Consider the following 12,135-nt stretch of genomic DNA (forward strand, 5'->3'; position numbering starts at 1 on the left):
GCTCTAATATCTGAAAGCAAACTATTGTGTCTGGTTTTCTAGTTTTTTTAAGGCAGAGAAGTAACTCTAGTCCCTATCAGAACATCTTGGACATAGCAGACATTCTGCTCATTTTATTAAAGGAAATATAAATAAAACTCTGCGGTAAGGCAAAGAATCACATTAACTTCCCTATTTTATAAAATAATAACAATTATTGTAATTTTTAAAATGTAAATAACTTTTTTTTCTTTAAATATGGAACGCTTCACGAATTTGTGTGTCATCCTTGCGCAGGGGCCATGCTAATCTTCTCTGTATCGTTCCAATTTTAGTATATGTGCTGCCAAAGTGAGCACTAAAATGTAAATAACTTTTTAAAAATTTACTTATTTGTTTATTTGGCTGCATTGGGTCTTAGTTGTAGCATACGGGATCTAGTTCCCTAACCAGGGATCAAACCCAGGTCCCCTGCATTGGGAGCTCAGAGTCATAACCACTGGACCACTAGGAAAATCCCTGCAATAGATAGGGATAGACTTTATAGACTGATTAGTATTTTGTATAGTTTTCAGAACATGAAACATTTAGCAATTTAGAAAAAAGTTATTAAATAAATTTTTATGCTGTATTCATTTTGTCAGTGCTACTAGTGGAGAAATCCTAAGGCCTTTATTGTTCTATTTTGAAATTGCTAAACAAAATGTTTCATTGACCTTTCAGAAAATGCTTAAGCTATTGATTAATGTCTACATTTAAAAATTCAGCCCTAAGTAGAATTTTTGTTGTTTTTCCATAATCATATATACTTCCCCCCCCCCTCCAGATATAAAGTCTCTTTTACCAGTAACCAAACCAGAAATAAGAAGCTATTTTCCAGAAAGCTGGTTATGGGAAGTTCATCATGTCCCCAAAAGGTATTATATTTCTTTGACATTCCTCTGAAAAATATGGGAAAATATGACCAAAAATCTGGAAGCTACCCATTTCCCAACAGTTTATTTAGGAGTTAAAATCATACCAGCACTGGGTCAAATTTTATTCTACTTTTTTTTTTTTTTTTTTTTTAACATGTGATTTGCTCTGAGAATTAGTTCCATGGCAAGATCAACTCTTGGGGAAGAAGGGTACTATTCCATTCAACTTCATTCCATTTCTGTGAGTCTTTGCTGGTCACAACTGTGTGCTTTATGCTGTATCACACAGCTGTTTTCATCCTGAAATACCTGTCACTACAAGGCAAACATCGATTAATAGGGAGAAAGGTTCTTTTCTTGTTACAGTCCTTATTCAACACATGTTTATGGAGTGCCTACTCTGTATCAGGCACTGAAGACGGTGCTACTTCCCTGCATGTCACCCTTCCTCAGGTTGGCCAAGAGTGGGGATGGACAGGATCTCAAAGCACAGACTTTCCAAGGAGCAGTCAAGGCAGTGAGTTCAGGGCCTGACATCCGACTTCTTCTGGGTCCCCTGTTCTCTACCCCAGGGTTCTGTCCCACCCGATTCCTCCTCCACAGTGCTGTCCGCTTCATCTGACATTGCCCCTTGGCTTGCATTTCCCTTCACAAGCCTTTCTACCACGATTCCCCCACCTAATGATTGGACATTTATCCCTTCAACGAACCCCGTTACACATATCATGCAGTATGTATAACAAGGTCCTATTTACCCAACTATCTATCACATTAAAATATAAATACATCCAGAGCAAAGACTAAATTCAGACAGTTTTATATCCAGTCCCTGGCATAGGGTCCAGCTTGCAGAGGCACTAAAACAAATGTGTTGAATCAGTGCACACTGCCTCTGAACTTTTTTTGTTTTATTGGTTCAATTTATTTACTGAACATAGACTGTGAACTGCTTGAGAGCAGAACTGTATCAATGAGTGCTGTATACTCAGTATTCAGTCGTGCTAGGCTTGACACGAAGTTGGTGCACAATAGTTGTTTGTTGAATGAGTACAAGCTTGATCTTCATCAGAAATTTTTAGTTATGTCAGCTTTGTTATGAGCAGTTTTAAGATACATTAGTTATTTTGCTTCCCTATTTTAGAACACACTATACAATAAACAGTCTATGGGGTCACAAAAGAGTCAGACATGACTTAGCAACTAAACAACATGATAAACATAATTTTTTCTTTGAACTGTATGTTTTGAGTTTGCAGTGTTTCAAAGGTATCCTTCCGAATGTGAATTCTCATCATACCAGTAAAATATGTAAAAATATGGAACGAATATAAGAGTTACTGGATATATTTTTCTTGCTTGATTTCTCCTTAATACCTGATGTGATTTTTTTTTCTTTCTTCTAAAGTAGTATGAGGCAAAAATTCTTCATGTCAATTTTGGTTAGTAAATGTCCCATTGTATTTGAATATCAACATTTTAACTTTCAGAAACCAACTGCAGTTTGTGCTACCTGATTCTCTAACTACCTGGGAAATTCAAGGTGTTGGAATTTCAAATAGTGGTAAGCAAATTGAAGTTATATATTTATGTAAGGAGTGATTTGATCTGGCAAAATGCGGGGTTTTTTAAGTTACTGTCTTTTTAGTTTGTCCAGAACTTAAATGGTGTCATTTATTAAAGCCTATTTATAATGTATTACAAAGAGACTTAGATAAGCTCACATTTTAGACTGTATCAGTTTCCTCTTTTGTTCTTCTATTAGTCATCATTTTATAAACACTGATGTGAAGCCCCCATTTTTCTTGTTTTATTCTCAGTGACTAGAAGATTGAGTAGAGTTAGAGACAAACACATGATTTCTCTCCTGGACCAGCCCCCTTTGTGGTGATTCAGTGCAGATACTTTATAAGTAACTTCAGGCCTCGCTTGTTTGCTTGCTTGCTATTTTGTGTTCTTATAAATCTTGGCTTCCACAACCAAAATTTTATGCCTGTTAAATGGAACCTATAATGAGTATCTAAAAAAGAGATTTGGTGCTTTAGTTAGTAATCATTCTCACTCCTTAAAAAGAATTAAATATTTTTTGGACAAACGCAGTTTTCTGTTAATACCAGTAATTATTGAACGAAGATCAATGATATAAGAATAGACCTTAAACTTTCTCACCACAAGAAAAACATTGTGTAGTATATATGGTGGTGGATGTTAACTAAACTTGTTGTGGTGATCATTTACAATGTATACAAATATCAAATCACTATGTTGTACATCTGAAGCTACTATAATGTTATGTGTCAATTATAGCTAAGTTTTAAAAAATCAGTGCATAGAAAATTCAAGGAAAATTCCATATGGGTAATAGGGCAGAGGAAAAACATGATCTAGCATTCATTTTTCCTTGAAGCAAAGGAAATCTGAGACATTTTAGTACTAATAAAGTATTATGGGAATTCCCTAATTTGCTTCAACTTTGCTTTTACTTGGGCTGAAGGTATATGTGTTGCTAATACTCTGAAGGCAAAGGTGTTCAAAAGCGTCTTCCTGGAAATGAATATACCATATTCTGTTGTACGAGGGGAACAGATCCAACTGAGTGGAACTGTTTACAACTATAGAACATCTGGAATTCAGGTAAGTAAATATTTATAGCATGTTCAAATAAATGGGAAAAAATGAAGATGTCTCTAGTCTTCTGAGAATTCTATTAATGGAATTACCAAGTACACAAAAAATAAAAACTCAGTGAAGGGAAGAAGAAAGTTAAATTACTCATACACCTCCCATCAGTGAAGAACACAAGTCCTTAAGATAACCGGCATGCTGTGGAGGCTCACGTTTGGTTCATCCGTCACCCTGGACTTAGAGTTTCCTGATTTTGCCTCTAACAGCCCTTTCCTGTCCTCTTTCGGCCATCCACACTCTTCACTTTGCACATCTTGCCTTCCCCTTGGAAAACCTTATTCCAGACATCTCACCTATGGACCACAGCCTCCTACCTGTCCTTCTGACTCATGAACCTTGATGCTTCGTAGCTACACTTCTACAGCAACAGCACTGCTGAAACTCCCAACTCACTGACCTCACTACTTTTTATTCTTCATTAGCCCTCTCATGCGCAAGCCTTCACTTCACTCCTCATTCAGGTTAGAATTCATAAGCCATCGTTGTAATCTCTCTGATTAAAAAGACGCCAGCCCCCTTGATCTTCTTTTGCTCTGGGTGCCCCCTGTGAAAACTCCAACCTGGTCAGATCCACCATTTGTCTTCTTTTGCCAACACATTTCTAAACAGAATTACGCACTAGGCTGACTGATTTCACTTGAAAAATAACAGTCACAAGACCTTATACAGGAACTCAATGCAGTCTGAAAATCTGACTCTATTGAAAAACAAAAGCTGTGATTTCATTCTTAGACATAAGTATTCCAGTGGTCTCCAAAAATTTTGCTTATACCTCCCTAAATTTTTTTTGGAATAAAATGTACCCCATTGGCACATTTTGAAACTGGTGTCTAAAATTTTTTATCATAAATTCAAAGAATATGCAAATCTATAACTCTGGAAACACTTAAGTATTGATATTTTAAAAATAAAACTGTTATATCAAACTTTTATAGAGTAGAACCTAAATACCATAACAATCCATTTAAAAATACCCAAATAAACTCATTAACAACAGATTATATACCATTCCTTTTATCTGTGAACTTATATTTCCATTCCACTCTCCTAAAGTTATGTTTTAAGCTTGAATGTTTTCTCTCAATTAATCATACTCTGATACAACAAAAATATGTACATATACTGAAATTCAATTATTTTAAGTTTTTTTTTATTATAAGATTCTAAGTGTCAAGTAATTGCTTGCTGATTTAGTTAAAAATGTATTCAGGTTTTGATAGGTATTATCCTGAATTTGGGCTTCCCAAGTGGTGCTAGAGGTAAAGAACTTGCCTGCCAGTGCAGGAGACTTAAGACACTCAGGTTCGATCTCTGAGTTAGAAAGAGCCCCTGGAGGAGGGCATGGCAACCCACTCCAGTATTCTTGTCTGGAGCATCCCATGGAGAGAGGAGCCTGGCCAGTTACCATCCACAGGGTCATAAAGAGTTGGACACAACTGAAACGACTTAGCAGGCACATCCTGAATTTAGAAATTACTGTAAGGGAAAATGATGCCGGGAAAGACTCTGATGCTGGGAAAGATCAAAGGCAGGAGGAGAAGGGGATGGCAGAGGATGAGATGGTTGGATGGCATCACCAACTCAATGGACATGAGTTTGAGCAAGCTCCGAGAGTTGGTGATGGACAGGGAAGCCTGGCCTGCTGCGGTTCACTGGGTCGCAAAGAATCGGACACGACTGAGTGACTGAACTGACTGTAAGGGAAACTGACCTGCTTACAACATTGGGTCTTTTACATCTCTTCATTCTTTTGCTTCATGTGCTAGGTCAGGGGTCAGCAATCTATGGCCTGTGGGCCAAAACTGGCCTGCTCCCTCCTCTATGGCGGATAAGCGAAGAATGTTTTTCACATCTCTAAAAGTTTGGGGGGAGGGGTCAGTGGGAGGTAAAAGAAGAATATTTCATGGCACATCAGAATTACATGAAACTCAAATTTCAGTGTCCATGGATAAAGTACTCATCTGTGTGTATTATCCATAGCAGAGTTTAGTAGCTGTGTCATAGACACATGTGGTGCTTTCATTGCACTGCACTACTGCTCAAAGAACAGCGTGAACTGCAATGACAACTAGACAGTATTTTAAGTGTCACGCATCTCATGGTATTGCCATATTTTATTTAATTTTAAATTGTCAGTGCATTCGTCATCACATCAAAACAAGAAACAAGAACATCCATGATATCTTGGATTAATTACTGGTTAATCACCTTTCTACTTGTGTGCAGATCACACTTCCCTATTTTTTTTATATCCAGTAACTTCGCATTGACCCTTGGGCTTTTTTCAGTTCAGTTTAGTCGAGTCGCTCAGTCGTGTCTGACTCTTTGCGACCCCATGAACTGCAGCACGTCAGGCCTCCCTGTCCATCACCAACTCCCCGGAGTTAACTCAAACTCATGTCCATCGAGTCGGTGATGCCATCCAGCCATCTCATCTGCTGTCGTAACCTTCTCCTCCTGCCCCCAATCCCTCCCAGCATCAGGGTCTTTTCCAATGAGTCAGCTCTTCGCATCAGGTGGCCAAAGTATTGGAGTTTCAGCTTCAGCGTCAGTCCTTCCAATGAACACTCAGGACTGATCTCCTTTAGGATGGATTGGTTCGATCTCCTTGCAGTCCAAGGGACTCTCAAGAGTCTTCTCCAACACCACAATTCAAAAGCAACAATTCTTCGGCACTCAGGTTTCTTTATAGTCCAACACTCACATCCATACATGACCACTGGAAAAACCATAGCTTTGACTATATGGACCTTTGTTGACAAAGTAATGTCTCTGCTTTTCAATATGCTGTCTAGGTTGGTCATAGCTTTTCTTCCAAGGACTAAGCGTCTTTTAATTTCATGGCTGCAGTCACTATCTGCAGTGATTGTGGAGCCCAAGAAAATAAAGTCTCTCACTGTTTCCATTGTTTCCCCATCTATTTGCCATGAGGTGATGGGACCGGATGCCATGACCTTAGTTTTCTGAATGTTGAGTTTTAAGCCAACATTTTCTCTTTCTCACTTTCATCAAGAGGCTCTTTAGTTCTTCTTCACTTTCTGCCATAAGGGTGGTGTCATCTGTGTTTCTGAGGTTACTGATATTTCTCCCAGCATTCTTGATTCCATCTTGTGCTTCATCCAGTCCAGCATTTCTCATGATGTACAATGCATATAAGTTAAATAAGCAGGGTGACAAGAAAAATCCTTGACATACTTCTTTCCTGATTTGGAACCAGTCTGTTGTTCCATGTCCAGTTCTAACTGTTGACTCTTGACCTGCAGACAGATTTCTAAGGAGGCAGGTCAGGTGGTCTGGTGTTCCCATCTCTCTAAGAATTTTCCAGAGTTTGTTGTGATCCACACAGTCAAAGGCTTTGGCATAGTCAATAAAGCAGAAGTAGATGTTTTTCTGGAACTCTCTTGCTTTTTGATGATCCAACAGATGTTGGCAATTTGATCTCTGGTTCCTCTGCCTTTTCTAAATCCAGCTTGAATATTTGGAAGTTCACAGTTTATGTACTGTTGAAGAACAGTATTCTGGCTTGGAGAATTTTGAGCATTACTTTGCTAGCATGTGAGATAAGTGCAGTTGTGTGGTAGTTTGAGCATTCTTTGGCATTGCCTTTCTTTGGGATTGGAATGAAAACTGACCTTTTCCAGTCCTGTGGCCACTGCTGAGTTTTCCAAATTTGCTGGCATTTTGAGTGCAGCACTTTCACAGCATCATCTTTCAGGATTTGAAATAGCTCAACTAACATTCCATCACCTCCACTAGCTTTGTTCATAATGATGCTTCCTAAGGCCCACCGGACTTCGCATTCCAGGATGTCTGGCTCTAGGGGAGTGATCATACCATCATGGTTATCTGGGTCATGAAGATCTTTTTTGTATAGTTCTTCTGTGTATTCTTGCCACCTCTTCTTAATATCTTCTGTTTCTGTTAGGTCCATACCATTTCTGTCCTTTATTGTGCCCATCTTTGCATGAAATGTTCCCTTGGTATCTCTAATTTTCTTGAAGAGATCTCTAGTCTTTCCCATTCTGTTGTTTTCCTCTATTTCTTTGCACTGATCGCTGAGGAAGGCTTTCTTATCTCTCCTTGCTATTCTTGGGAACTCTGCCTTCAAATGGGTATATCTTTCCTTTTCTCCTTTGCCTTTAGCCCTCAGGTTAAAACTAAAAAACCAGGACCCTTACACAATGTCCTTCCTTTCTTCTGAGGGTCACCTTCTCTTCCAATCTGTAGTGACTTCAGATAGTATTTTTTTAAATACATGTTTTGTCTAGAGCTTATAATTTTATTTTCAGAATAGTTATCTAGTAGGAACTACTTGGCTATTTCCAAAAGCAGAACCACTGCCAAAGTTTTTGTTTTTTGTTTTTGATAATTTGTATTGGTTTCAGAAGTTCTTTTCTTATCTCATTTACTAAGAGTTTTTATAATGAATTCATGTTGAATCATCAAATGTCTCTGCTTACCTATTCTTACCTACACTACCCATGATCTCCTGAGGGAGTCATTGGCTCCAGGTGACCCTAAAGTCTTCTTTTAACTCCTGCCTCAGCCACCCTGGCTGTTGTGTTTCCCAGGAAGATAGTTAAGAGGAAAAACGAACTTGCCGTTTTTGAGAAATTCCTCAAAATTAGTTGTTGAATGTAGGTACTCCTTCTTGTTTACCTGCTTGATTTATTCTGGATCATATAGATTTATTTTGGGGGGATAGATCTGTCAGTTCATTAGATTTTGGAGAGGAGATGGAAAATATTCACTATTTGAGCCAGAAGTCAGTAGGTACCATTATTCTCTCCATGACAAAGTTGAAGAAGTGGAGGGTCACGCTATGTGCTCTGGTTACACATAGCGTGTAACAAGTGGCAGAGTCAAGGTTTGAACTTAGATCTTCCTGGAGCCACAGTCTGGCTGTATAATGGGATACAAATGGGAAGTTAATGAGAAGCAAGATTGGAAAAGCTAGTGGGAACATATTAGTCAGGGCCTTGAATGCCAGGAGATAGAGTTTCCAGTCTTTCATAAAACCACTTATTGAACACCAAAGGCTGAGCTGTAAGATACAAAGGTGAATAAGACACACAGTGCACCTGAGCCTGGGTTCCCACTGTCTAAATTATAAACATGTTAAGAGATGGTGTAACAAATGCTATCGTGACAACATGAACAGAGAACTTCAGTGGCATTCTACTCGATTTAGCAGGTAACAGTCTAAGGAAGATAAGACGTTTCTGAGCCAGTGCTGAGCTTTCTGGACATGGTGGCACGTTGCTGAATGCGTGCGTGCTCAGTCATGTCCGACTTTTTGTGATCTTATGGATGTAATCCACCAAGCAGCAACTGGTGTGCGTGTTTTAGAAAATCTGAAATGAACTTTCTCTACCGCCTTAGAATACGAGGGATTATTTGACAGGTACTGGGGAGAATCTGTGTCCAGACAAACATAGTCAGGGCATGCTTTCCTGATCATAAAGTGTTTTGAAATCACTGTTCACTGGTGGCATTTCAGTTCTGTGTTAAAATGCATCCTGTGGAGGGGATCTGTTCATCGGGAAGCCCAGGCATCGACTCTCAGGGGAGAAGATTCTCCAGGTGTGTGCCCCAGAGAATCGAGGGTTCCTCTAGCCACTTGGTGACCTTCACCGTGCTTCCTCTGGAAATTGGCCTCCACAACATCAGCTTCTCACTGGAGACTTCGGTTGGAAATGAAATCTTAGTAAAAACACTACGAGTGGTGGTAAGAAAAATATGCTTTTTGAAAATTCTTCCATAAATACTTTTTTCTTTCTGGAAAAAATAGTTATCAGCAACTCATGTTTAAGTGATTCAGAAAGAGACAGAAAAAATGATAACACAAACATAATAAAATGTTAACATGTAGGGGAATCTGGGTGGCGGTTATCTCAGATATTTTTGGACTGCTGTTATAACTTTTAAGTCTGAAATTATGTTTTTAAAATTTAAATAAAACAATGATACTTGCTCACTGTGGAAAGCATGAAATACGAAAAAACTACAGAGAAGAAAATTAAAATCACCAATAACCCCTACAACCAGAAATTTCAAATTTTAACATTTTGGTATTTAGTTTTTTGAAATATTTTTCCCCCAATGCTTTTGGAAAATGTTTTGAAATCTGTGCCAGACATTATGCTAAGTACTGGAGCTGCAGCAATAACTAAGACAGGACTTAGGAACTTATAGATTCGAATTTATAGTCAAGAAAATTTTCCATTTTGTAAATGAGTAAACAGGTTAAAAAGGGGAAGAAAACTCATTTCTTAAATTCTATCATTCTTAAATGCTATTAACTCACATGTTTTCATGTTATTCTTGACAAGAATCTTAACGACACAACTTCCTTCCTAGGTCTTCATTCTCTGAGTTCTGTTTTCAGCCGTGAAATTCACTTCAGTGAGCATACATTGACTTATTTTGTGCAAGGCATGTTCTGTGTTCTGTGTGTCTCTGAATGGTGTTCCATGCACAGATTCTGGAGCCACACTGTCTGAGCGTGAATCCCGACTCCCCTGCTCCCTAGCAGTGTGACATCGGATAAGTTTCTTGATCTCTCTGGTTGTCAATTTCCTCAAATGTCATCTGAGAGTAATAACAGTACTTATCTCACAGAGTATTTTTGAGGTTAGATGAGCTGATACATACAGAGCACTTAGATCAGTTACCTGACACATATAATAACTTCTGTTTCAGTGTTTGCTCTGATTATCATGCACATAGCCAGAAAATCTAGTTCCTGGATGTATGCATATGAGTTTATTAAGGCACATCTTGCCTTCTCCAAAAATCACTAAATAAAAAAATTTTTTAATTGGAAAAGTAGTCACATTGACCCAAGCATTCAAGTCATATAAATTTATGTTATGTTATGTTCTTAACTGGATATTGTTTGCCTTTATTTTAGCCAGAAGGTGTCAAAAGGGAAAGTTATGCTGGTGTTACTCTGGATCCACAGGGTATCTATGGTAGGCAAATGATTTTGTATTTTATATGTTGTCTTTTGCTCAAGAGAGATGTGTAACCTGAAACATTATTTTTATTATTTTTTTCCATTTATTTTTATTAGTTGGAGGCTAATTAGTTTACAATATTGTAGTGGTTTTTGCCATACATTGACATGAATCAGCCATGGATTTACACGTATTCCCCATCCCGATCCCCCCTCCCACCTCCCTCTCCACCCGTTCCCTCTGGGTCTTCCCAGTGCACCAGCCCCAAGCACTTGTCTCATGCATCCAGCCTGGGCTGGTGATCTGTTTCACCCTTGATAATATACATGTTTCGATGCTGTTCTCTTAAAACATCCCACCCTCGCCTTCTCCCACAGAGTCCAAAAGTCTATTCTGTACATCTGTGTCTCTTTTTCTGTTTTGCATGTAGGGTTATTGTTACCATCTTTCTAAATTCCATATATATGCATTAGTATACTGTAAGAAACATTATTTTTAAAGCTGTTAATTGTCTAGAATTGGAAATACCCACTTCTTAGTTTACTGTCATTTTTGATAGCATGTGTCACAATCTGGTGGGTTTAGAACAAAGAAAGACCCCATTAGTTGTGCTTTTGTTTTGTTTTTGGCCACACTTTGCTGGGCTTGGAGATATTATTTCCCCGACTAGGGATCAAACCCAGGCAGTGAGAGTAACGACCCTCAACCGTTGGACTGCCTGGGAATCCCCAAAATAACCCCGTTAGCTTTAAATGCAAAACCACGAAATAGTAACAGTAGCCTGACTTCCCTTATATGTCAGTCATTTTATCCTTCACAATGATATTTTCTCATAGAACCATCAAAGAACAGCTAAGAAAAAGTCATTTACTTTCTTAAATTTAACATGCTTATTTGAAAACACAGTAATGCTGATTACTTAACCAAGCCATTCCTCACTGTTCCTGCTTCCTTGCTTTTCCTCCAACTAAGATATTCTAAACGAAAGTTAGAATTGTGCAAGCATTTGAGCACTTCATCAAGGCCTAAATACACAGGTATTTATGAAATTTAGAATGTTCTCAGTTAACAGTTCTTTTCACCAAAAAAGACAGACTGCTGTAGTTCTTAATAAGTGGTTAAAATTTGCCTATTATTGCATTGTATCATTTTTCTTTTCTTTCAGGGATACAACAATAGGACAAAAAAAAGTTTGTTTTTTTATTTTACTAAATCAAGACCACTATACTTAGAGTGATATTTCCTCTGGCAAAGCAAAGAATTAATATTTACATTTCAAATCAGCCCAAACTGAATAGGGATGACTTCACACAAACTTCTCTAATTTTATCTCCACACAAATTTCCTTCCACGCTGTGGAGGATCTATAGGAAGAGTTGTTGAGGGGGGGATGGCGGTGTGGTCGGGAGTGGCTTTTTCTGCACACCAGCCTCCTCTGGGAGAACGGAAGGTTGGAGGAGTTCTCTGAGACCGGATCGCCAGGGACCTGCTGCCTCAGGGCCGTGCCCCGAGCACTCTGAGGTTCTGGCTTCATGCAGTCATGCCACACATCAGAGCCACTGCTTCCCTCGTCTTCTTTTTCTCTTCACCCTTAAGCC

General features: G+C 38.6%; 1 protein-coding gene and 1 non-coding gene across 2 annotated transcripts in view; one reads left to right on the forward strand and one right to left on the reverse strand.

Annotated features, from left to right (window-relative positions):
• The window catches only part of LOC122672998 (complement C5-like), an 86,922-nt gene that overhangs the window by 35,177 nt on the left and 39,610 nt on the right, over positions 1 to 12,135 (forward strand). Inside the window, exons 18-22 of the mRNA XM_043870523.1 lie at positions 806 to 896; positions 2,384 to 2,457; positions 3,388 to 3,527; positions 9,079 to 9,306; positions 10,492 to 10,552. Of these exons, the coding sequence (XP_043726458.1) occupies positions 806 to 896; positions 2,384 to 2,457; positions 3,388 to 3,527; positions 9,079 to 9,306; positions 10,492 to 10,552 (594 nt within the window). The remainder of the gene's footprint in view (positions 1 to 805; positions 897 to 2,383; positions 2,458 to 3,387; positions 3,528 to 9,078; positions 9,307 to 10,491; positions 10,553 to 12,135) is intronic.
• Positions 232 to 338, reverse strand: LOC122673150. The gene has a single exon (XR_006334626.1). It is a non-coding gene; the product is annotated as a U6 spliceosomal RNA (small nuclear RNA).

This window comes from Cervus elaphus, chromosome 16 (assembly GCF_910594005.1).
Source record: "Cervus elaphus chromosome 16, mCerEla1.1, whole genome shotgun sequence".
Lineage (NCBI taxonomy): Eukaryota > Metazoa > Chordata > Mammalia > Artiodactyla > Cervidae > Cervus > Cervus elaphus.